General features: G+C 38.9%; 1 protein-coding gene across 3 annotated transcripts in view; it reads left to right on the forward strand.

Annotated features, from left to right (window-relative positions):
* The window catches only part of CRIM1 (cysteine rich transmembrane BMP regulator 1), a 174,822-nt gene that overhangs the window by 11,223 nt on the left and 137,204 nt on the right, over positions 1–26,395 (forward strand). Inside the window, exon 2 of one of the 3 annotated variants that reach the window (XM_005526890.3) lies at positions 3,267–3,440. The exons of 1 other annotated variant lie outside the window; for it this stretch is intronic. In XM_005526890.3, coding sequence (XP_005526947.1) covers positions 3,267–3,440 — 174 coding nt within the window. Of the gene's footprint in view, positions 1–3,266; positions 3,441–26,395 lie in introns of those variants that run through there. One more of the 3 variants, XM_014255981.2, reaches the window with a different exon arrangement.

Below are 26,395 nucleotides of genomic sequence, written 5' to 3' on the forward strand. Positions count from 1 at the left end.
TGTACCTTCCATTCCAAAGAATTTTGTTCTGCCTATATTGACATGACTTCTGAGAGTTTATTCTAAGTGGTAAACAATTATTCATCTAGCAGGACCTTGAAATTCTGTTCATAAAAGGACTAAATCAGCTAGGAAAAGGAGTCAGTCTGTAGTCTGTATGAACAATCATGGTAGACTTGGCACTGATTTACTGAGCTAAAATAAGCTCTTGCTACATGCTTGCTACTTCATTGATGGAAATCTTGCTTCTAAATAAACTTGTGTGAAAAGCAGGCTGGTGGAAGATGTGCAGGCTCAAACTGGATTTGCATTTTTTCTGTCTGAATGTAACTTTTCTCTATTCACACTGAATAATGAAAAATAAATACCTTGTTTGACGATTCAACATGTTAGGGGTATAGTCTGAACAAGTATTACTGAGGGATTTCTCATTAAGACTTTAATGGCTACTGAGCTAATTTTTGAGGTGTGTGGCAGTGAAGACTAAGTGCACCTACTGTTGGGCCATGTGCTTCCTGTGTACCTCCTTTTCTGGAAACCCATGAGAGCTGGCAGATGTGGTACCAACCACTAAACTGTCCAGAAAATCAGTGTGTGTAGTGCCACAGTGTGCATACACCTCCATCCAGGCGTTCTGCCACAGGTAAGGGACGGCTCTGCTTTCCGTGCCATCTGGGTCCCACCTTACGTGGGGTGGGCAGGTGATCTCGTGTGACAAGATCCTGCTGATCTGTCAGCCTTGAGAAGATCTAGTGCTGAAATACCAGGAGGCAAAACAGCACAAATGGCTTGCTAGAAAAGCAGCAGAGCATCGCCATCGGTCCTTCCAGTCTGCACTGCACTGGCCTGGTTGGTGCAGGGCTGGGAGTGCACGCACTGCGTCTGGGCTCCTGTCCTGCACCCCGGAGTGCAGGAGGAGTGCCTGTGTCAGAAACTAGGAGCAACACAAGCACTTGAATGCTGTTAGGCTGATCTGGATGAAGCTGTGGTCCTTGTTACAGAGTTTCAAACAGCGAGTCTTGGACCATAGGTGTAGCTTTTGTTCTTGTCCTCACATGGATTGCTGCTGTGACTTCTAAAATACAAATTGTCCAGGCTGTATTCCGGTTTCTCAAAAACAGGATGTATTATTGTTCTCCAGATTCTCAGGGTTTTGTTTTTTTTCCTCTGTACACATAGCCTCATCACAATGAGAGTGTCCCAAACATTACTGAAGAGGCATCTTCCTTTGAAAGAATTTTAATAGTTTCTCTTCAGGAACTGCTCCGCTTCCTTTGACTTTCATTGATACAGTTGCTGTAATGGATGATAGGTTAAGCTAAGAAAAAAAATTACTTCCTGGGGTTAGTGACTACTCTTCCTTTGCTATTTTTATGGAGAAGAGCCATGAGGTTCCCATGGAGGTTCCCATCGTCACATCTAAAATGGACTTTGTTGATTATCAGTACTTTTTTTGTCAGCGGGATACTTTGCCAGCTCATAATAGAAGGCAAGGAGTTTGTTTTACAGGGAGAAATACACCTGTGAGAATCTGCTGTGACACTTCCTGTAGATCATGTACAGTACTGAATTGGTAAACAGCTCTTTCTAGATATTTTTTTTCCCCTCCAAAACAGGAAAAACTTCAGGTTAACGAATATTCTGCATATTTCTATGAGTGGAAAGAATTTACTTGCCATCCTCAGAATATGTGTGTATATATTGTTATTTGCTATTAGTTTTTAGGCTTCTGTTGAGCATCAGACTACTGAATGACAATTTTGTATCGGCTGTGGCCTCTCATACTGGAAGACAGCCTCTGATAACCCCAACAACAAGAAACCCACCTGCATAAAGATATTTTAACATTTTGAAGTGTTTATTGGCTGGATCTATATTGGAAACTTGCTTGCTGATAGTAAATAAAATTGGAGTGAACTACTTAGAATGTGCAGTGTGAGTGCTGCTGTTGAAAGTAAGGATAAAAATATTAAAAATATCTATTTTTTCCTTTTATCATTACTTGAAGTTAGTGGACTCTCTGCAACTATTTTGTAGCACTTAATTTTCCAAGCTTGTCTCTCTATAAAACATCTGGCATTCTTTAGCAAAGAATATGTAATGCCTTTTTTAGTTTCTTCAATCTTGCTTAAAAAAAGCATGTGATAGGACAAGGGGGAATGGTTTAAAACTGAAAGAGAATAAGCTTAGATTTGGTTTTAGGAAGAAATTCTTTACTGTAAGGGTGGTGAGGCACTGGAACAGGTTTCCCAGAGAAGTTGTGGATGCCCTGGTAGTGTTCAAGGCTAGTTTGGATGGGGCTTTGAGCAACATGGTCTAGTGGAAGGTGTCCCAGTCCGTAGCAAGGGGATTGGAACTGGATGGTCTTGAAGGTCTCTTCAAATTCAGGCTCTTCTATTTTTCTGTCTTGGTTAATCTTCTTAGTTGGTGGGATGTGCACTTGACCTAAGGAAACTGACCTATTGTAGGACTGGTAATCTTTTGGAATTCTGGATTGGCTTTGGTTTGTATTTCTTTCTGGAGAAAAAAAAAAAAATTAACCTTGTTGCATGCGGCCTCCTAAAAGGAAGATGGGCAGTTGTAGACTGGGAATACCAGTTACACACATCTGACAGGACTGATTTAAAAGGAACAGAGTTATTTAAGCAGAGAGACTCATCTTGGCCCCACTATCACATGACCCTTGACAGCAAGGAGTGCAATGTGCTTGATCAATTCTCCGAGAAATATGTATGATAATTCAGGACTGCTGGAAAACTGATTTTTTGTCATATAATGGAATCACAGGCCTGGCATCTTCTGTAATAAAAAGTTACTTCCGTGGAGTGAATTCTATGTGATGCATTTTTTAATCATCTTTTAAAATGCTGTCTTTCTGACTCAGTTTTGACTTCTGTAACAGCTGCAGATTCTGTACAATGTTCTCACTTCCATTATAAATATAACTTCAGCGATCTGCAAAAGTTATTTCTGTTAGAAAGCACTCATTTGTACTACAGCTATGCTTTTTCCTGAGATGACATAGTTTTCATACAGCTGGAAGTAAACAATGCCAGTTGCTTTAGCAAAATGGGCAGTAGAACAGCTGCAAGACATGGCCTTTGGCAAATCCCACTGTTTAGATTAATCCATTATTTTTTTAATCTGTTATCTTCTGTTTAGCACTGTGTTGAACTCAAAGTGAATCGCACCCAGCTCCGAAGTGGCTGAAATTTACATACTGCAGCTGAAATCCAATAGTGAGCGAGTCTGTTTGTTTATTTTAGATGAAAACTGGGATGATGATCAGCTTCTTGGATTTGAACCATGCAATGAAAACCTTATAACAGGTTGTAACATAATCAACGGGAAATGCGAATGTGACACCATTCGGACCTGTAATAATCCGTTTGAGTTTCCAAGCCGGGATACTTGTCTGTCGGCCTTAAAAAGGATTGAAGGTAAGCACTTGTCTTCAGTAATTCAGAGTTAGTAATTTTTTCTGTGCAGTTGATGAAAAACTAGGTTTTTTTCTGTACTAGAGTATAGTGTATTTGTTTGAGGATGACTTGTGCAGTTTCAGATACCTCTCTGGTCTTCTACATGTCAGAGAACAGGTGTATATTTTAGAGGAAGATAGTACCTCATAAGCTTGGAATTCCAAATGCTTAAGTTTAAGATAGAAAAAAACATGTTTTATGTGCTGTGATGTTTGCAGATTTTAAGATTAAATGGTTCTGTTTGTAGTTTGTGGTAGCTACCTTTGCTTATCTTCACTGGAATACCCTTTAGATGTGTTCATGTGACTGAATCATGAATAAACACAGTGGACTTTAAGAGTAAAGGCATAGAAAAAGGAGTAGTTACTGATTATACTTATGTCTTTTATTATATGAATGTATGAATTGCTATTTTCTTTAAGTTTACATAATGTTACATTACTGCTTGTATTTTACAGTTCCTTTGATTAGGTTTGTATTAGGCCCCATATGTTTATGCTTATGTGTACATCCATATTTGGTTTGCTTTTTTTTTTTTCTTTTTGTTGCTTATGGTTAAGCTGGAAATGAGTTGGCTCAAATATATACAGCTGGAATTAAATTTACATGGTGTATTTCTGGATTGTTCTGAACAGCAATTAAAGGAGTGATTTTGGACCATTTCTGTGATGCTGCAATTACTGTTTATTCTCCAAAGTGTTCAGGACCACACAGAAGTTGATTAGTGGTGTAGACCTGCTTAACTAGACTACTTTAAACCAATGTTTAAAGTCGTGTTGGAAAAGTTAATGTATTTGTAAGGCTATGACCATATTTCAAGTTAGGGGAATCTTTGACTTAAGGAAGTGTGATGTGATGTCATCTCTTGTACTTCTTTTGTGTTAAGAAAATTGGTTTTGTGTTACAGTCTAACTCGGGAGTTGTGGAAAACTGAAGAAACATACTCATGATTGTTGGTCACAGTGTCACTCACTAAAGGTGTACAAGTGCTTGGTCTGGGATTTTTGTGAGGTTTTTTCCTTTTGCAACTCTGGGAAGAGCAGAGGCAGAACCTTTAGTCTGTTGTTGATGTTGTAGTGGGCAATAGCGTTTATGGGTTCTTCAGTCTTACCACTTCTCTTTTGACTTGTGAGTATGTGACTGAGTCTGTAGTATTTCAGCAGGACCCCACTGGCATGGGAATTTGTGTGCTTAACTCACTGTGAAAATCTGCTGTGGGTTGTCTTTTTGTACTTTGCAGCCTTGGAAGAAATGGACTTAGCTTTGGAATGGCGCAGCTGAAGCAGGCTGATTCTGAGTCACTTGCTTTCAGCTATCTCTTTTTTTTCAGCTAAATTGTAATTTAAAAAACCCAGCATTTTATAATTAGCCATGAGGTAACAATATTCTACATGTAAACTGTCTGGTGTAAGAGCTGTGGTGCAGTTGTTTTTTCAGAGGTGTAATTTTCTTTTTTTTTTCCCCCCTTGTTTTTTTTTTTTTTTTGTGGAGTGGGGAGGGTGTTCTTCCAAAGCTTCAGACTGTGGGGCACCAGTAGAAGTGTTTAGGGCCTGTTGACTTTTTAGTTTTTCACAGTTGGAAAGGATGGCTGATGCAAGTGTTGAAGCAACAACAGTACCTTTAAATAACAGAAGTCTGGCAGTTAAAACTTGAATGTTGTAACAGTCCAGCTTTTACTCATAAGAATGTGAATTTGCATTTGCATTCTCAGACTATCAAGCTGTACTACTGAGGGATGTTGGAAGGTAAATCCCTTTGTATTTCCTAATAGACAGGCAGAAGTCATAATGTAATTTTGATTTCTGCATTTTACAGATATAGTCTGTGAAATTTGCCTACTGGGTTTTGCACTGTAAATGCTTCTTTCTCTGACTTGGATTGGTAATTGAATGCTAACTGCTAATGGAGGTTGTTTTTTTAAATGCATTAGTTCTTGTTTTGGTAATTAAAACCAAAGTAATGCTTCATCTTGTACCTAAGCAAACGGAAAAGAAGAATAACTTTTTTCCACTGGTGCTTGCCACGTCCCTGTTTGCTAAGCAAGCCAAGTCTCTTAGGTAAAATGGAATAGACACTTTGGTGTTTCTGAGCCAGTATTTGCTGCTTGAATATTTCAGGTTTTCTGATTTTAATAGTCTGAAAATTGAATTCAACCACTTGGAAAGTCCACCTGAAATATGGCTTAGGTAGTACACAAACCAGAGGGCTCTATGAGCATAAAATAGAGAAATCTTTCAGTTTATTTAAGGCAAGCTAAATCTTAAAGTGTAGTGTCATGTTAAAAGGAATGATTCATAAGATCTGTTAAGTATGTCAAATGAAGATTTTCCTGAAATCCAAAGTACTGATGTATGCTTCACTCTTTTGGCTTGTCTGTTAAAGATAATAGCAGGAAGATTTGAAACTAGTAATTTAAACCTTTAAATACGCTAATAGAATCTGTTGCCATGGAAAGTGGAACTGAGGGAGGGTAGTCTGACTTCTCTTTCCTCACCACACTTTACATGGATAATTAAATACACAGTATGATTAAAAAAACGTAAGTTGAATACCTGAATGATGGATATACCATAATCAGTTTCTGAAGAAAACTGCACAGCTTGCTGAAAGCCTGCAGATAAGGAATCTGTTGCATAGATACAACCTGACAAGTAACAAACAGCTGAAATCTGGAATCCCGTTTCCATATGGGAATGTGCTAAGGGATTGAGGCTTTTTCATGTAGTTCATTTTCTTGTGCCTTTTTCTGCTAGCACCTTCCCGTTCAAGAGCCTTTCCAGTCATCTTCCTTCTTTATCTAGTTTATCTTACACTTAAGCTTTTCAGGCTGTGTGTGGTCTTCCCTTCTGGGCTTGGTGTCAATTCTAGCTTTCTTACTCTGCTAACCCAAAGTTTTCTCATGTTAGCTTCATGTAGGATCTTTCTTTTCCTATTGGTTTGGGTTCTGCCTGCCTGCCTAGGCTCCTCATATTTCATTCCAGCTTTACCTCCCTGTCCTGTTCTTTGCCTTCCTATTTAATTCTGTTTGTATCCTAGTTCATTTAAATCCCTCCTTCCCAACATCAGGTCACCTGGGCTCTAATGGCACGTTTCGATGTCATTCTTTGGCAGGCCCTGAAGCCATGTTCTTTATTTTGTCTCCCTGAGACTTGTTCTACCCTGTACTGGGAAAGCATGTAATGAGAAGAAATTAATCTCTACTCAATTGTGTGTAACCTCTTTAGGGATGCTGATGTCTATTGGGAGGAAAGTATGGTGAGGCTAAAGTGCAATCTCAGTGATGCAGGAACTCAAGGCAGTTGTCTCCATCCCTTGCCCTTGTTTTCCTGGAAAAGAGTAGGATTAAATACATTCCAAATTCTGTCTGATTTTCACATAGATATGCTGGAAATGTTTAAAGAGCTGTGACTTCAATAAAGTATATAGCATAAAGCACATTTATGTTTAGAGGCCTCCCAACTCCATCACAAGGCTTGACGTGCCTGTTTCTCTATGTGGACCATCAGTGACTTTTCGTAGAGAAGGTTTGTATAGAGGTCATGAACCATCCTACTATGAGGAAATGCACACATTTGGGCCTAGAAATAAACTGTCTGGAAAAGCTATTGCATACCTTGTAATAATAATAATAATGATAATAGATTCCTGTGTTGGGGTGTTTGGGTTTGGTTTCATTTTTGTTATTATTGTTTAAAATGCTTTTGGTTATTGTCTTGATGAGTGCCTGTTCTGATATGGCTCAGGAAATCCTGTGTTCTTGAGCTTGGAAAGCTTGTTTCTATTCAGGAGCCTGCTAATGATGACTGCTTGGTTGAACTTGGACTGCTGGAGTGGACTCTGAAAAATACGGCTGGGGCGGAAAGTGACAAGATGCCTTCTGTCTGCTGAGCCACAGTTAACAGAGAGAAGTCTTAAAATGCATCCATGCATTCTCACAGTCACAATTTGCAAAGAATTAGCTGCAGCCAGCACAAAAGGGCCAGTTCTTCAGACTTGATGTGAGATGCTGAGGTTTGGGGGGATGAGGAATTTAAAAAGGAAGTAATTTTTTTTCATCAAGATGCATTTGTAGGGCATTGATAGGAAGTAGCATGGAAAATTTGTAATGTAGTGCGTGTTCAGTTACCTGAAAATCTAGTTTCAGTGACTGTGTTCCAATTCTGGTGTCTTCTGTTTTCTCTCCCCCAGTACCTGACTGGCACCAGTTCAGATAGCTCTACAGAGCTTTAAAGAACAGGAACCTAAGGATGTTTTTGAGCCTGTTCCTCCTCCTCAACTGGAGCAGGCCTGGATCTGTGCTCTTATGAGCTGCCACTTCACAGGCATTGTCAGGTCTTCAGATGGTAGTACACTTCTTAATAAAAGTTCCCTGCTAGAATAGCTGTCTCCTTTTCCCTCTGGGAAGTGAAGGGAAAGTTGGGGGTCAGTGCATCCAGTCTTGCACTAGGTGGGCTGTACGACAGGCTGGGTTCTCTCCAACTGATTTAATAAAAACCTTGGTCTGCAGATTCTTTCAAAGAGTTCACTTTGATAATACCAGATTGTGATGTGACACAGACAAACATGTTTTCCAGAGAGAAGGTGTCATCAGTCATAGCAATGCTGGTGGTTTTGTCTCACAGCTTCAGTGTACACTTCAGCTCTAAGAGGAGAAACCAGTCAACTTCATCAGTTCTACTCTGTCCAAACCATAAACATTTTCCAGTTAAACTCAGTCTTTATTCAGAACAAATGTGAAGGATAACATTTGTGCCTTTTTTGATGAAAGATGTGATTAATGCTTTAGGTAAATGAACTTCTTTCACTTGTATCTCTGTTCACGTGTAAAATGTGCTGCTGATACTAAATTATTGAAGCTGTTGTTTTAAGAGTTGCTTCTTGGTTACCTGGCTTGCCCCTTTCCAAGCTGTTCACTGCTGTCCTTCATAGGTGAAAGGAAAAGGCTTTTAAGTTGCTGGTATCTACTAAGCTGGCGCATTGCAACACACTCCTTGCATTCCATTATTTTTTACATGTAACTGAATAACTTCATGCTGACAAATGTTGCAATACCTGTTAGACCAGTCCTGGAATAACAAATATGAGAAGGTAATTTTATTCTGAATGCTTGTTTGGTTGTTGTTAAGTTTGATTTTGTGTAAAACTTTACTTGTGTGGTCTTAATGTCTGTATTGAAAAACTAGAAGAGAATAGATCCAGCTTTATGCTGATTTATCAAGCAAAGAGTGGAGTGAAATACTTTCAGATGTGCTTAATCTGATATACTTTCCACTCCCCTTGCACAACAATTAACGTATGTTTTTGCTCAAATAACTGAACTTTGAAGGTTGGCATGTATTTGCAATAAGGAATGCAGTTGTGGCAAAGATCCAGATTTCACCCTTGAACATGCTTGTGAGAGCCAAGTAAGTGCATTTGAAGGCAAAATTTCACATAAACACAGAGAAAAACAGCAGTGTAACTTTTGGCCTTTTTTTTCTGAATGCATAGAGACGGAAGGGAAAAACCACATTTGATAGGGAAATAATACAGATTAAGAATACAAATATGAACTTCAATATACAAAGCAATTTTCCAAAACAAAAAAGGAAGAGAACTCGATCATTAACTTGATGCATCAAGCATCAGGCAGTGCAGTTGCTTTCACAGCATGACAATGCAGTGTTACATTTGCAGGACTTGTCACTTTTTCCTGATTCTGCTTCCTCAGAGAATTGTTCCCTGATCAAGGGAGTTTGATCTTTTTGGCCAATATATTGGCCATTTTAGCATGGCTTTTTTTTTTAAGGCAAGTTATCACACAGACAAAATCTGTGCCATGAGATTTCAAGCTAACCAGAGGAAAACCTTGTAGAAGTTTCAGAAAGATATCAAAAGGGAAAACTGACTTTCATATTTCTTTATTGATGTGGCTGGATATCTAATTTTAGGCTTAATTAGATTATGAATAATGCAGTTTGTATTAACAGGGAAAAAGCTGCATTGCAGAAACTGTTAGGAGGGAGGATTGAATATAGAACACAAAACTGAGCAGCTGGTTAAAAAACCCTAAAGTGTTACCATCTTGAACGTTGTTTACAATTGGAAGTAGTGCTGTATCTTTTCTATTTTTCCTTGCCATTTTATGTAAATGTATGGTGTTTTTGCAGTGTAGTAAGCGAGCCTGTTCCTTGCTGTGCTGCACTTGCTCATGTGAGCTGCTGTACAGATGCCATGCCTGCTTTTCTACATCCATATCTTTGGGCATGTATTGCATATGGAGAGCGTACTGGATCTTCAATTTGTGACACTTAAGTTTCCTTCAAACTTAGCAGTTTTTGAGATTGCTATGGACAGAAGTGTAACCTTTACTGTAGGCCCTGGGGTAGGACTGTGTGACAAATGCCTCCTACAAAGCCAGCAGTCAGATGTGATGGTCAAAGCAGGGTTGTTCCTAGAGACAAAGGAGCATTCTTCTTGCCTTTTTCTGTTTCAAAAGCTTACCTGCATTCACCTGAAACTGAATACAAGATAACTGATTGTACCTGGAGCTTCTGTGAGACTAGGAAAAAACAGGGCTGGTATCTTACAGCTGGTCAGATCTGGCACTTGATAAATTCTGTGCCTCCCAAAAGCTCTTTTCCATGTTGGCAAGTAGGCTGTGCTTGAAGTATGTCCTCTTTAACTGTAGATGGAAGCTATGGATTTAAATGAATGCTTGACCTTGCTTCTGTTCAAGTTGAGGAAGAGAGTGAAAATGGAGCAGGTGACTTTGAGCAGAACACTTCCAGATGCCATGTTGATTTTAAGGATCAAAAGATAGCTACATGTGACAGAAGAGACCTGAGCAAAGATCTCATATTGAATGGTGTGTAAACATTAGGTTAATGTTGTAGTAGCAGGAAGTTATATTCCTGTGGCTGGGTCACAGGTCTTGTTTTGAAAGGGCAAGTCTTGTTTGTATTTATGTGGCATTGATGCAGACAGAGATAACTGAGTGTTGAATGCATGTATGCAATGATAGTGGTACCAATGACATAGTGGTCAATATGACAATTTTAGTACAGTGGATTTGTCTCCATAAATAATAAGAAACAGTTTATTGTAAAATCAACCTTTTTTTTTTTTTTTTTTTTTTTTTGTTGGATCACCTCCAGTAACTTCACTGTTATCTCTTTAAATGAATGATATACCAATATTTTGTGATTCTGAGCAGTTGTATAGCATGGTATGAACTATTTTAGCACTTTGTCCAAATTTTTAGCCAGTCTCCAAATTCAGGCCTTGAAGTTGTAGTGGTGTTGTTTTCTAAATAAAACAAACACTATTCCACTTCCACATCATCAGACTAATTTTTCTTTGTAATAGCATGAAGCATTACGAGCAAAGAGTTTGTGTCCAAGGTGTATTTATGTGTGGAGACTTGAATCGAAGCAAGATCCTTTGAACCAGTTGGCTTTTAGAGAAACTTGGTTTTAAATGCAAAGCCTGACTTTGAGATTGGTTGGATTTTGTTTTCAGAAAGCCATTCAAAGGCTGACTTAGCCTTAATGATGATAAGAAAGAGCTCTACCCATTCCTAAATTCCTGCCTATGTTCTCTTTCCTGTTCTTGATTCCCTCAAGTGTTCTGTGTTCAAAGTATTTTTTAAATTATAGCTGTTTGAGTTCATGAAAACTTTCTTCTTCATTCAACAAGTAATTTACATAGTTTCTGTAGAATCAGATGTTGTGTAAGTTCTGCTTTTCTGTCCAGAAGAGGTAAAGCTTTCAATAACTCTTGGCTTCAGTAAGGAACAGAAGAAATGGTACTTCTGTATGTTTTACACATGTAAAAATTGTTGTCATAGTGACAAACCAATCCACATCATTTAAGGTGCTAGAATTAAAATGACTTGTCAGATATATATTCCAAAATTGCAGCTTCTATAAATGACTGCACTAATAATGTTGCACGTTGAACATTTTTGGCTCTAGCATATAACTTTAGAAAGACAAAGAAGACACTCTTATGATTTAAAACAAGTATAAAAAGACTCCCAAGCCCCAAACTGGAAACTCAAATCTGCTTTTGACCCCTGGTTAGGAGGTGCAGTCACACACAGCAGCAGAGGAAATGCTTGACATTCTCATCATGTGAGCTGGGGCTTCCAGCCCTTTTGGCACACTCGCATGGGTACGTCTGAGGTCTCTTTGCAGTTGTCATGTCAGGCTTCTCGTAGATGTCAATAAGGAGCAGAGTAATGCCAAAAGCAACACATTTAATCTTTCCGCTTTGGGTCTTTCTGTAATTTTTATTTATTGCTTTATGGGAGTTTTGAACACAAGTTCAAATTTATTCTAAATTCATATTTAGAAGTCAGGATAGAATACTAGTATCAAAGTTTTGCAACTTGAGTAAAAGTAATATATTTTTAAAAAGCTAATCTGGATGCTTCTTAAGAAAACCATTTCAAACATCCAAATTGGTTTAATAAACTTGTGACTGATATACCATACTACAATGAAGGATAGAAAACAAGATGTAAAGTCTGTTAAACAAAATTTCCTAATTACTGTGCTGTTATAGTTTGTGGGCAGTGTGAGTATTCTTTACCTGGGTAGATCACATATGACAGAAAACTAAAATAGCAGTCTCGATGCCGTTGCTTTTCAGAAGTCTTGCACTTCATACTGCCATATCAGTTGAGAGTTACAGTGTGTACTTCAGTCTGTGACATCATTCTGAGCACCTAGTGCATGCCACTGCTCTTAGCTTCCAGCTTGCAATAACTGGATACCTTCTGCTGGGGCTTTGAATGTCCTGCAAAGTAGGCATACCAGGTAGAAGGACAAACACCTTGAGCCTGGAACTCATCTGCTAGAGCTGAAGAGCTATTGGGAGTTAAATGCTGTCAGTCTCCTTTGACTGGATCTGTCCCTGAACAAGATGCTGGCAGCTGCCACATCCTGAGTAAGAAGAGCAGAGTAAGGCTGGACTCCTCACCCCAGCTTTACTAGAAACTGGAAACTCCGAATGAGGCAAGCAAGTTCAAAAAGCAGTGTGTGTGTGGAGGGGGGAAGGAGGGGAGAATGAAAAGGGAAATACCCTTGTTTTTTTCCTTGACATCTCCTCCTAGTGTTGGAGAGTTAAAATGCTTAATGGATCAGCATGCTAATGCTTTTGTTGTGTGATCTTAGGTGTGTTAAGCAAGAAACTGTGTATTCTAGGACAGTGGATATTTGGGGAGCATACAGGTAACTGGGGGTGGATGGGACTTGGATCCTGGCTCAAGGGCTGTATGTACCTGGGTAGTAGAGCCCTTACAAAGTAACATGTCATCTGACCAGTTCACTGATAGGTCTGAATCTCTTACAAAACATGTATACATAACACCTAATGAATGAGTCTGAGGCATGGTAGAAAATGAGAAGAGGAAAATGTTGCTATTTCCAACATGTAAAGTGTGCTGTTTTAGAATTTTTCATTACTGCATAAAGTTATTCTAACTTTAGCAAGATGTTTGTTTTCTAGGTGTGTGCTTGCTTAATCTTTTTCAAAACTCTGAGAGTTATTACTGAGATTCCTAAACCAGATCTGTAGGAGCTAGCATCATATAAAGGGACGGTACGCATTGGTACTGCCTAAAAACGATTTACTCTCTCCTTTGCCATTATCTGAGCAAGCTGTTTATTGGAATGAGGTTAAATAAGGATTCTGTCTTACCTGGTTAACAATCCCTTATGTGGATTGTCCTGTATAGGGGACTGTGCTTTACTGCTGTGTTTTGCAGGTTCCTTAGACTGCAGAAGAGTTTCAACAGATCTGTTCAGTACTAATGTGAAGTGAGTTTAAGTGAAACTTGAAAACTGAGATAAAGCTGTAACTTCATGATAACACATCCCTAACTTCTTTTGAATGACACCCTAACATTCCAATAATGTGAGTAGTTGTCCTACATGCAGACCAGAGCATGAGTGCTCTTTGTAAGAAAGCCCCTCACGTTCTGTAAGGCACCATTGGTTTAGTTCAGGAGGCTGCAGACAGAAGCGTCTGTGTCTGACATTGAGTTTACTCAGCCCTGCATTTGTGAAGCATTTGCCTGTGCATTTATTCCAGTAATCTCTGTTTTTCTTCTCAATCCTAGGGACTATTGCTATAAAAACTACTAGCTCATTGGCAAGGGAAAGAGTGCTCTGTTTTCCAGCATAAATCTAGTCTGTCTTTACAGCTTCAGTCCACAAAACTTAGCACTGCGTGATCAAATATGGTTTCGCATCAAGTCACTCACACACCTCTTTCCATCACCATGGTAGTTCTTACTTGCTTGATATTTTACATAAGTGAAATTCAAATCTGTGGAATATGGAGCAAGAAATAAAATTTACCAAAATCTTATTTTCTCATAAAAGCCCAGTGGAAATCTGTGAATCATTGCTAGGTCTTCAGGATTGGCTCACCTTTGAACACCTTGTGGCAGATATTCCCATTTTTTGTTTTTCTCCTTCCTCTTCTTCTTCCCCACCTCTTGAGGGCAAAATTGTCATAGGCTACATATAGATTAGGAACTTTCTGGGGAATGCAAGGATTGCTATGGAGTTGGAGGAAAAACTTGAGAAGGAAAAGGAGACTTGTCAAAAGGATAAGACAACTGTATAATGTTTATGATTTTGCTTATGTTTTGGTGCTCTTTTTTTTGTCCTTTTTGTTTTGTAGCATGGTGGCTTGTTTTTCTTTTGCTTAGTGAGGGTTTTTGTTGTTCTTTGGGGTTGGTTTGTTTGTTCTTCTGGACTGAAGCTAAAATACCTCAACCTAACTGGTTTTTACTGAGGTATGTGGAGTAGATACAGATCAGAAGTCCTCATGGTGTTCCAGGGTTGCAAAAGTTTGGCAAGTGGGAGCTGAAACCTAAAGTAACTATGAGGTACAGCCTAATAAGAATATGACATCACTTTAAGTTTCTGTCAGTTTTCCCACAGAAGGAGCATATCTGTCTTGAATTAAAAGAATGGTTTGTTACCTGGCTGTATCTGTGGGTGGTGTGTTCTCTGAATATGCCTTTGATAAGGTTTCTTCTCTCAAAAATAAATAAAAAGCCAGCAAGCTGCTCTGTGTCTTGTAGTCTGGTAGTTTTGGCCCATCCTGACTAAATTGAATGAATTGATACTTCGTTTCTCATCTGTGTTTTGTGTAAACAGAGACTGACCTAGTTTAGGCATTAAAATGCTTCTGGCTTTGAATCCCAAGTGGAAAAGGGGGCTTTTGAGTTTATGGCCTGATAAAAAGGGGGATTTCAGCTGCTTCTTGCCTTAAGGAGTTTATTCCTCTATGCTCCTCTATGTCCCTTCTCCTGTAGCCTTGAGGTGGCATGCTGTGTGTCCATGCTGTGACCTGGGGAGGGGAATCCCTTGAGCTATTGGGGCCAACAAAGATTCATTATTGACAAATTGCGATCCAGACAATCTTGTGAAGAAGTGAGGCTTTTATCATTCTGCTGCTTTTGTTTCCCAGTCTCTGTTTTCCCCTGTTTTCTGCTTATGATTACTTTCAAGATATATTAGATTTGAACATTTTCAATGAATGGGTATTTCAACAATTATTCAAAGATATTACAATTCTGCAAGTACTGAATATGGGCAGGTGACTATGAGACTATACAACAGGAAATCCACTTCAGTATGAGGCAGCAGAGAATCTGTGAGAGCTGGAGGACTGATGAAGAGAAGTATACTATTACAATTTGAACAGCTAGAAAAGCTTCAATAGAAACTCTCATCATTTTGAGTGCTACAGAATGCAGTTCTGAAGCCGCAGGGAACCAAGCTTAGTAATTTCAGTGCTAGTGAAACTACATGTTCTTTATCCTGTTCTCGGCTGTCAAATGCTTCCAGTAAAAAAAAAAAAAGTAATAATAATATGGTAGATACAGTAATTTGAGGCTCTAGATGCCACTAGGTGGCAGAACCCCTGCATCTATTTTGTGGATTTCTTTCTGTGTCTTGATTTTTCATCTGTCTGTATTGAAAATACTTTTCAGCTATCGTGTAATGAGAATAGACATCAGTGGGGATGTTTACGTGCTATCCTAATTGGGCTCATGTTGGCTGCTGTTGTGGGAAACATGGAGGACTTGCAACGCTCTCTTATCCTTAGACTGCTACCCCTTCTGAGAAGCCTGCTACTCAAAGCAGTTGCTTGCATTTAGTTGCACTTAGATGTCAACACAACGCTTTCCCTTTTTCTTGATTCTGTTGTTAATAGGTGAGCAATGAGGAGATGACAGTGACATTTAAGAGGAATGCTTTGTAAAGAGTACAGTGGCAGGAACATGGAGATGGTGAATGGTTCAATCTGTGGTTGAAGGTGTGATTTTTATTTTTTTTTGTGTTGGAAGCTCAGTGTTTTAGAGTGACTCATTTCTATTGGTGAGACCCTTGTAGGTGAGTAGTTATCAGCTGGGAAACAAATGTGTCTTGAAGAATACCCATTTATGGTTCTTTTCAATAAGGTTCCTCTTCTCTTAGTGCCAGTCTTTGATTGCAGTGTGCTTGTCATCCATTCATTGTGGGAGATCATTTTAGCTTCATTTTGTTGCTGTCTCGACTTACAGAGCAGCTGGGATGGTGACTGAAAACAGTCCAAGAATAGGGTCATTGCCTGCATCTATATACTAGTAGAGGGCTATGTAGTCATGGGTGTTGGGGACAGGATAAATTCTGCAATTATGTATGTTTACCTGTTGTATTAACTGGAACACAGCCCTCGTCTTGCATTAGGGGGTACAGTGCTACTAAGACAGGAGCATCCGTGTCCTCATGATCTACTCATAAGTATGCCATCTCTTTTAATGAAGACATCTGTGAGTGCATGCTTAGTAATGAATCTGATAAATACTGGTTGATGAATCTAAAAGCAGTTTGGGTCTGTTTCTTTTGATGCTGGATTTCAGGAACATCGTGTAGATATTTCAGTTTGGGGGTATTAAAACTGAAGTGTCAGATTTCGAAGCAACTTGATTAGGGTTTTCAAAAGGTATTAGAATCAACCTTTAATCTCTAATTAATCTGTTAATTAGAATTAACACAATGAGATACCTACTCAGCATTTTGTATACACCTGATGCTGTGCTGCATGAGGGCAATTTTATCAGAGGTTTCTGACCACCTGTGAAGAAATATGAAAGTATACTCCATGTATAAAGTTTATAACTTTATTTTGCTCTTCTGGAATAATCACATGAATGAGAAACACCTTTTGAATGTACTGTCTTGGAGGAGATGTACAAGTCTTTTATTTCCCAGTAAGTTCAAATAGAAGGTTGCATGCAAATGGCTTTTTCCCACCTCCGTTTTCTTTCAGTGCCCCAGTCAGCTGTGCACAGTCTTCTTTACCTTTTTAGTACATCTGCTGTGCTTACTTCTGTCTTTTCTCTAGCTCCCCTACATCAAATCATTCCTTGCTTCTGATGATCTTCCCGGGCATGCCCACACCTCATGAATACCTCATTCCTCCTCTGTGAAGCTGCTCTGAACAGCTGAATAAGAAATGCAAGTGCTGTTGCAGCCAGTGTCCAGCTCTGCAGTACCACTTCGGGGATGTGATAGGGATGTTTGTGAACTTGTGCTCTTGGTGGTGCTAGATGTAACTCTCGTTCTAATCCAGGCAAAGTGGGTTTGGGTAGGGTTTTTTTTCATTTTTTAAAGGAGGATATTTTGGGCTGTCTGGTGCAGGCAGCATGGCCTTTTATGAAAAGCTGGCGCACATTTCTGAAGCTTGTTTGTCATTACAGTTCCTTTTAAAACTTCCAGTGTTTGTTTGAAGTGTCTTCTTGAAATGTGTACAGAAGTCTTGAAGGACGTTCTGTGAAGGAAAGAAAAAGTCAAAAAAAAAATTAGTTTTTCAGGAAGGTGCTACATTGGCTCTCAGTCTTTTTATCAAAGAAAGGTAAATTGAAATAACAACCCCAAATACCAAAAACTCATCAGTTTTTAATTTAGATATATTTTTAAAAAAATGCACTATGCTGACAGAAATGCCTGAAGCATCTTGGTGTTCAGAATTATGCATATAGTTTCTCTTTTGTATCCTGTTCATGTCATCAGCTCTATATAATTTCTACCTACAAACCAATGCCATAGAGATCATTCAACAGGCTTTGTTTGTAGTGTAACAGCCAGGGGTATTTATGCATAATATGCCTTCAATTCAAAGTTATGCTCAAATATGATGTTTTCCTACATCATAAAGATGGTATTTCCTCAAAGTTTGAGTTTGGTTGTTATAAATTACATTATGTTTTGTTTTTCCTACTTTTAAGTTGAATTTTAAAAGCTGTATGTAGAAAGCTATCTTCCTTTCAGAAAGGAAATTTGTTGACTCTGTGTTTTCCTGTGACGTGTTGAAAACAGCTGACGCTTGGATCATTGCAACTTGAGAGCTCCAACACACAAGATCTGTGTAATGCCTGATGAATCTTGCTACTGTCATTTGAGACAGTATAAACCTAGCATACTAAACTGATGATGAAAGCAAGTTTGTACTGAGCAGATGAGCAGTGATGTCAGGTTGTAACATCCCAATTTTGTTCTCTGGAAATGGTTTCCTGATGAAACTATTGCAGAGGTAGAGAGAAAATAAACTCCTTAAGCAGCTTTGGCAGACCTGAGATGCTGAAGAGTTCAGTGTTGGGGAAGGGGGTTACTGAAAGGAAATACAGCAGGCATGTGGAGACACTGAAAATACTACAAGTGCAAAGATAGCTGTGGAGTGTGCCTTAAGAACAGCACTATTAGAGATAATGATGTATTTCTGTCCTGTTGATGAGACAATGACTAATACTGAAGATGCATTCGCCTTTGTGGTAGAGGTCTTGCATGGGGTCTTGATGTTTTTTGTTTAGAGAGAGAACTGGAAATCCGTGACAGAAAATATCTTGTGTAACTCATCAGCCTTGGGTTATGTTAGACCTTGTTTTGAAATATGTGAAACACTGTGCGATATCTGCCGGTGAGATTGGGTGACGCTCAAAAAGAGGCTTGGCTTTAAAACAGTTTTGTCCTGGTGTATAGGGTTGTACTGAGGCTGTATGAGTGCAGTGAGCTTCATTTAGAAATTCCTGAGATGATAATGATGATCCTTTTAGCCTTCCTGAAACAAGATGCAGAGGAGACTGACAGTGCTTGTTTGAATGTCCAGATTGTGGCCGTGGTTCGAATGAATTTTCTGCTGACTTCTGCGTGAAGAAATTTAATTTCATCCTTGCAGTTCTTTTTTCATTTCACGGTAGATGTAATCGCTAACTGGGATGCAAATGTTTTAATTCTCCAGTGTAGCTTGATGTGGGATATTCTTTTTCTGTTTATTTACGAGGGTGTGTCTGGGGAGTGATGAATTGGTCTGGTGTGTCTTGTGCCACTTAGGGACCTCAGTGACCTTGGGCTGTTGGTTTCAGAGGGCTTCTGTGACTCTGCCTGGCCAAGGAGCTAGGCAGTAAGGTTCTCTAGAGATGTCACACTGTGTTAAGTGAATTAGATTTGGACTGTGCAGCCAGTGGCTCTTACCAGCTCCAGCATGATCCTTTTTAGCAGGTGGATTAAGTCTATCAGCTCTGCAGTCCCTGGCTTCCATCAGTCTTGAGCCTGTGGATTCGTTGGCACTGGAAAAGGTAAGTCCCTTAAAAGGGAATTTTCTTTGGAATAAAACCACCCCATCAAACCCAGCATCACTTCCAGTTAGTTTCTGAAGAGGCAATTTTAAGAGTTAGTGCTGTGTATTTAGTCCTTTATTACTAATGCTGCACATGCCAAATTACCATAGCTCCAAGCATAGCTCTCATGTTTCTCAGTGTGACTTCTTGAATCTGACAAAATTCTGCTGGATCCAAGGGGATCACAGAGTGCTCAAGAGTAGTTCTGTGTCTCTTCCTTGTGTGGTCCTGTTTGGACAGGGTGGGAGACAAGTTACAGGCTGCAGTTTCTGACCAAGCATCTGCAGAAGCTACCGAAGGATGCTCTTGTTCATCTCGCTCTGCAGTAGTGGGGCTGCAGCTGATACGAAGAACTGTGCAGGAACAAGTGAGCTGAGCAAGAGCCATGCCTTCCAAATGATTTCAGGCACTCTTCTTGTGTGTGTGTGAAGGTGCTGACCTTCTTTCCAGAAGATTATGGTAGAATTATCTTCTTTCCAAGTGCAGTGAATGGTCATTGCCTTCACTGCCCCTTTAAGACTTGGCAAAAGAAATGTTAAGTGTGCAGATGTTTGATCTGTGGAAAACATTAAGTATCTCTCAGGCCATATAGCTTTCTCTCTCTTGTTTAGCATTTCATCAGTGGATTGGGGTTTTTAATGTCCAAAAATAATGACATGATTGAGACTTCCACTGTCTGTGGCATAAGAGAATATCTAGATATTTACAATTTTTACCGTTCCACAGTGAACATTGTGGAAGTAGCGATGACCATTGTCTGAGTCAACTCACCTGCCCCCACTGCAGGTCTTGACCACATAGAAATTCAAATACATTTCAGTTTTTGATTCTTAATCTATAGGACTTGAAATGGCAGTTAAACAGAGGGAAGAGCATTAAGAAAATAGTAATGGAACAAGAATTTAAAAACTGGGGAAGAGTGATAAATGTTAAAAATGGTTCCTGACTCACTTTCTAGCCAATAATAAGAGATTTTCAGTTTCTGGTCCATTTGAGGCATCTCTGTAGAGGATACTGAATCTGTCTTGCCATATTTCCATCTTTTTTGCTTGGAAAACAGGTGCTGAATCATGAGCGAGTGTTCACTGAAATTATAGTACTAGGGCACTGTAGTTTTACTGCTGAAGCTTCTGATGCTGCAAATATGAATTGTAATTCCTGTTACATTGTAGGTAGATTGACATGGGAACTTCTTATTAAGTCAACAAACATGATGGTAACTGACTCCTACTTTTGTCATTCATTTTGCTCTTACAGTTTTCTAACTGTAGTCACTTTCCTTTTCACTTGCTAACATTTGTGTTGACTTTTTCTTAGCTAGTTGAGGGAACTTCATATTCTTACATTTCACTTTATTTACCTCTAGGATTAATATTTTAGGGAGAACTTCATTGTTCCTGATAGTAAAATCCTTTCTCTTCTAGGCAAAACATCTCCTTCTTTCTGTGCTGTATTCCCCAGAAACTATGAAATGTTCCCACTCCAATATTGTGCTAAAATTAAAAATATTATGCTAAAATTGCTTCTTGATAATTGCATGTGGAAGTACAGGATAAGTTTTTATCACTGTATAATACTTCCATGGTCAAGGGAAAAAAATCTTCAGTATGTTTTTAGATGTTAGTAATGAAAATTTAAAAAATTATATGTTACTAAAAAGAAACCCAAAACAATAAAAAAGATCCTGAAACATCCCAAAATGGAAAAAAAAAACCAAAAACCAGTAGTTGGACATGGTAGGAGAAGCAACAACCACTATCTTTTCCTTTCAGTGTTTTCCCAATAGGGAAGAGATGGAATCTAAACCGCATTAATTTTCAGTCTTTTGCTCTCGAATACTCATGTTTAAATTCTCTAGTATTATGCAGCTTGCCTGTGTGCCAGTTAGATTTGATAAAAAAAAAAAGTCAGCTTCTTTTTTTTTCTTAAAGTTCCAAGCTATATAAGAAGCAAGTTACTTTTCCTAGGTCAGGAGACATAAAACAAATACCAAGTGCTTGGAGAGCACTTCCTAACACTTCCTAATATTCAAGTGTGGTGGAAGTTTCTTTAGTTTCAGTCTTCAGCTCAGACACAACCTCATTCTCATGCTTCCACAGCATGCTTGTCCTTTTAACATGAAGAGGAGAAACATAAATGCAGGTACTCAATATTGACTCCTTGCTAGCTATTTTTAATTCTTGTGTGAAGCATTTCTTCCCTAAAATTTATTTATTTTTTTATTTTGGAAATAACTTTATGAATAATTGTGACAGACTGCAGAGTCCTTTAGCTTTTCTAATCACTTTTGGAATATAAAATATTTAATGTGAATATTAAATAAATCTCAATTTTTCTCTCTTTGGTGGTTTCCCTCTTCCCTTCCTCCCCACTTTGTGGACAAACTTTTGCCAGTTGTAGTCTTCACCTGTAGCATTTCCACAACTGTTGGAATTCTTTTTACTCTGACATGTTTATACAGACGTAATTATTTTTGTAATTCCACATTCATAACATTCCTATTACAATATGCTCCCATTAGTTTTCAGTTCCCACTATTGATGCTGTTTTATTTAATATTGGGAGTTTTCTAATTGTTTTCTGTTATAACACACCTATGATTTTATTCACTGAAAAGAAATGTATTGGATTTATGTATTTGTGTATATAATGTATATGATTTCAGATTATCTGTTCTTATATTCTTGTTAACTGTTATATTGCTGACTGAATTCTAAAGTGTGAATTTTAAAAAGTATCTTTTAAATAGTATCTAAAGTCTCACTTAAAAAGGTTAAAAATAAAAGGACTGTGTCCCTTTAAGATTTGGAGAGCAACACTAAAAGATTTTTGGAGTAATATACTATTGTACTCAGCCTCATTCCTGTCTCTGCATTGCCTGCCTGTTGCCTTTTACTTTCAAAGCTGGTGGTACAGGTAAACACTTCAAAGATTGAGGAAGAGGATGTACTTGAGCTCCCTTCAAAGCACTTTAGAGAGGAAGTACAACTGACTCATCAATGAAATTGTCTATACAGCAAATGCTGGTAAGTGTACTAAATGAACTGGAAAAAAATTGTCTATGGTCTTTTAATTTTAGCAGTCCTGTAATAGGACTTCTGTTTAGATGAAATGTATGTTTGCTTTTCAAGTTGAATGATGCTAAGTTAATCATTCTGTCTTTAATACATTTCTTCTCTCATCTTGGATCTAGAGTTGTCCATTTGTTTCAGACAATACCAGAAGTTACTTTCTCTAACCTGCTACCTGTCTTGACTGGCTTTCTTCCTTACAGTATATTCTCCTGTTCCTTTCACAGGAAGAATATTTCTCAGCAGCATCTCTACTTACCCACATAATTAAAGCAGTACTTTTTTTTTGTGGAGGGGGGTATTGCTTCCTGCAGTGTCCATGGGAGTATGTATGAAAGAGTCTTAGATCTGCACTTAAGTCTTGCTACTTATTTGCTAACTGTGTTAAGTGTTTGTTATACTCAAACCATTTTGAGTCCTTCTATAATCAGATTTACTTTGTCTCTCTAAGATATGAGGGATACACGATCTGATAATAGGTGAATGTCAGCTGATTTAATTGTAACTGCTCTTGCCCACATGATTACCTTACTGCAAGTGCAAACTCAAGTTCCTAGATTTAGTTGGAATTTGCATTTGGGATAGAGTAAGCACCCTGTCATTTCTTGTCACCAATTAGCTGATAAGTGCTAATGTTTTAAGACAAGGGAATATTAATGTGGTTTATATAGCATCATTTGTATTCTTGAGATCACTGGAAGTGGAAATTTAAAATTTGACCATCATTATGCATCCTTAATTTCTATTCTCATTGTGTTTGCTTTTTACATTACTGCTGCTCTACATTAAACTTTTGTTTTGTTTCATAAGCCCAAGACAGCCCTTCAGTAATAAAATAGATTTTTGTATTTTCTTTTAGAGAAACTTTCATTGTGGTAATTTCCTGGAAAAATTTACACAGGCATTTTCAGATGCTTTGGGTTTTGTTTGCTCTGAATTGATCCTCCCTACCCTTCTTACCCCTACCACCCCCAAAATTCCAAATACACTTTTCCATTAGTTAATTCTGTCATCTCCAGACACTTTCAGATGCATAGTTCTGAGCAGCTTCAGGTGCTAGATGTTTGTTATTAACTGAAAAATTGTATTGAAGTTATTAGACCTGTAATGATTTTATCACAGTGAGACCTAGAACTTTTGTGCACTTTTATTTTTTCTTTCCTTTTTTGGGGGGAGCTGCATGTAGCAGGTTTCCCATCAGTATAGGCTGGAATCCTTGTTCCCCTTCATTGTTTCAAACATATATCTTAATGGCTTAAGAGACTGTGTTTTAAGCAAATCTTTGCCTGATTATCTTAAAAACTTTACTTGTGTTAACAAAAGCAAAAATGCTTTCTGAAATACTAGCTGTCCTCTCTGCTGTACAGCTGTTGCAAACTCTCACAATAGCATTTTGCTTTTGTGGTGCTCTCATTCCTGGCAAAGCTTTTCCATATTATAATTACTGATGTAGTTAATAGTGAACCTTGAGAAGCAAACAGGCTTTCTGTGACAATTTTTTTTATTAAACATTCATAGAAACATCTGTTAACTTCAGTAACGACTGAAGTAAGTGCCATGTATCCAGGTAGTATTTTTGAGCTTAAGTCTCTAAGGGTCTCCCATCACTCCTGTTTTATCTATGAGACAGAAGAATTCAAGGGACAGAAAACCTAAAGCCATGTATTTGAATACTGAGAGACAGATGCTGCTTCACAAAAGTTCTCTTACAAACTGCTTTTGTCCTGAAATGCCTTTCTTCAAGATGTGAAGTGATGGCAGACAAGCGTCAGTGTTTTTGTTAGGAAAGGAACTGGAAACTGAAACGGGATAAAGTAAGAAATGCAGTGATGCCTATTGATGGGAACTAAAGGAAAACAGGCAGTGGTGTGACCAAGAATTGGATGATTTAGATATAAAAACAGAAGAGAGAAATTAAATAGATGATAAAGTTGTCAGCTTAAGGTCTGTGTGACCTAAGTCACACAGTATCAAAGTGAGTATGAAAGAAGAAAGGCAGAGGTGTGATGGTAGCTGGTGTGGTGCACAGGAAGGTCTAGGAATGGAAGTAACAAAAGAGGTGTTAGTAACATAACTGAAGAAGATAACGGTGTGTGGAAGTTAAGTGCAGTTTTGAGAAGAGGGAAAGGGAGAAGCTGAAGAAGGCAATAATTAAATAAAAGCCTAGCTCTGTAGCTAGGTGAGGGAGGGTAAGAGTCTTGAGAAGGCTGCAAGATGCTTGAGCTGCTTTGAGAGTGGTTGAGAAGAATGCCTGTCACTGCGAATGGAAGTGTCACTCTTAAGCAAAATTGTCTTACTGGATGATAAATCACTGACAGGGAAAAGTACAGAAGATACAACTGATCAAAGTGAAGAGTATTAATTCTCTGGGGCAGAAAGGTCAGCTATGGATTTGGAATTTAAGGGCTCTCTTTGCTTTTGATTTTGACAGAAACATGACAACTAACAGAAGTGATACTCCCATCCTGTAAAGTCATTGTAGTGTTAAATACCTATTGAAGGGCTTTTGGCAGCCTGGTGGTTAACAAATGTGTTCAGAGAGCATTTGATAAGATAGATACTGAGTAGTGGCAAGGTCCAGCCTGTCAGGGTGAAGAACTGCAGTATTGCCCACCAAGCCTGGTTTTTTTAGGTCAATGGATTGGTGTGAAGAAGTGTTCCTTCTGTCATTGTAATTAATTTTATATTGATGGGCAGTGGGTGAGTGGGAGTAGCACTTAAAGCAATGTTAGAAACATTGGTTAAGTGTTTGAAGGTGATTTGAGCACTTCTTTGTAGAGTACCTATTGGGTCAAGATTTTTGATCGCATAGTGTGGGTTAAATCTTCTGTGCCCTGGGGTACTGCTGGTCTTCATGCCTAAAGAGACATGTTTTACTAAGCTTTAATGTTTTGGAGGTATTCAGCTTCTGACTTCAAACTGGGAGTCTTTAGCTTCTCTTCAGTTATCCTGAATTCAGTTATCCTAATTTCATAGGGGTGTTGTGTGTGTTTGAATGGCAGGAAGATTGGGCACACTTCTATGTTCCTTTTGTTCTTACACAAGCTTAATGCTTGTTTTGTTCCCCATTTAATATAACTCTTTACTTTCCTTTGCCATGGTTTTTCTGCTTGTATTTTGCTGGTAAAGATTTTACCATAAATTTGACTGAGTGGTTTTTTTTAAGCACTGTCTGAAAAATAGAGGCCCAAATGTAAATATCCATCTCTTTTTCAGGAGAAATTAAACTATAACCTTTTCATAGAATCAGAGATTCACCAGATGGTTTGGGTTGGAAAGGACCTTAAAGATCGATTCCAACCCCCTCCTCTAAGCAGGAACACCTTCCACCATCCAGCCTAGCACTGAACACTTCCAGGGATGGTACATCCACAACCTTCCTGGGCAACCTGTTCAAATGCCTCACCACTCTTACTGTAAAGAGTTTCTTTCTAATATTTAATCTAAACTTACTCTCAATTTAAAGCCATTCCCCCTTGTCCTGTCACAACATTCTCTTCTAATTTGTTCCTCTCTACGATGTTTCTTGTAGACACCCTTCAGGTAGGCTGCACTTCAGTCACCCCAAAGCCTTCTCTTTTCCAGACTGAAATTCTCACCAAACCAAATTCTTACAGCCTTTCCTTTAGTATAGGTAGTCCATCCCTCTAATCATCTTTCTGGACCTCCTCTGGTCTTGCTCCAACAGGTCCATGCCCTTCCTGTGCTGTAGACCCCAGAGCTGGATGCAGTGTTCCAGGTGGGATCTCAGCAGAGCACAGCAGCAGAATCCCTTCCTTGGCCCTGCTGCCCACAGTGCTTTGGATGCAGCCCAGGACATGTTTGGCTCTCTGGGCTGGGAGTGCCCATGGCTGGCTCATCTCCAGCCTCTCATCCACCAGCACCTCCAGATCCTTCTACCCAGGGCTGCTCTCCATCTGTTCATTCCCAGCCTGTGTCAATACCAGGGGTGCCCCTACCCAGATGCAGCAGCTTGCACTTGCCCTTATTGAACCACATGAGATTCCCATGGGCCTGCTACTCCAGCTAACATTTTGAGCTATCCCTGTGAGTATCCCTCCAGAAATACTCCTTGGCAGTCTGGAAGGAAGAGACTCCATTCCTTTGACTTTTTCACCTTGGTGCTGGGGCATTGAGCCGTGCTTACCTTAAGTGAAGTGAGCTTGACGGGTATCTCAAGT

Source organism: Pseudopodoces humilis, chromosome 3 (assembly GCF_049639895.1).
Source record: "Pseudopodoces humilis isolate 2021_Gansu_Grassland_sample_001 chromosome 3, ASM4963989v1, whole genome shotgun sequence".
In the NCBI taxonomy this organism is placed as follows: Eukaryota; Metazoa; Chordata; class Aves; order Passeriformes; family Paridae; genus Pseudopodoces; species Pseudopodoces humilis.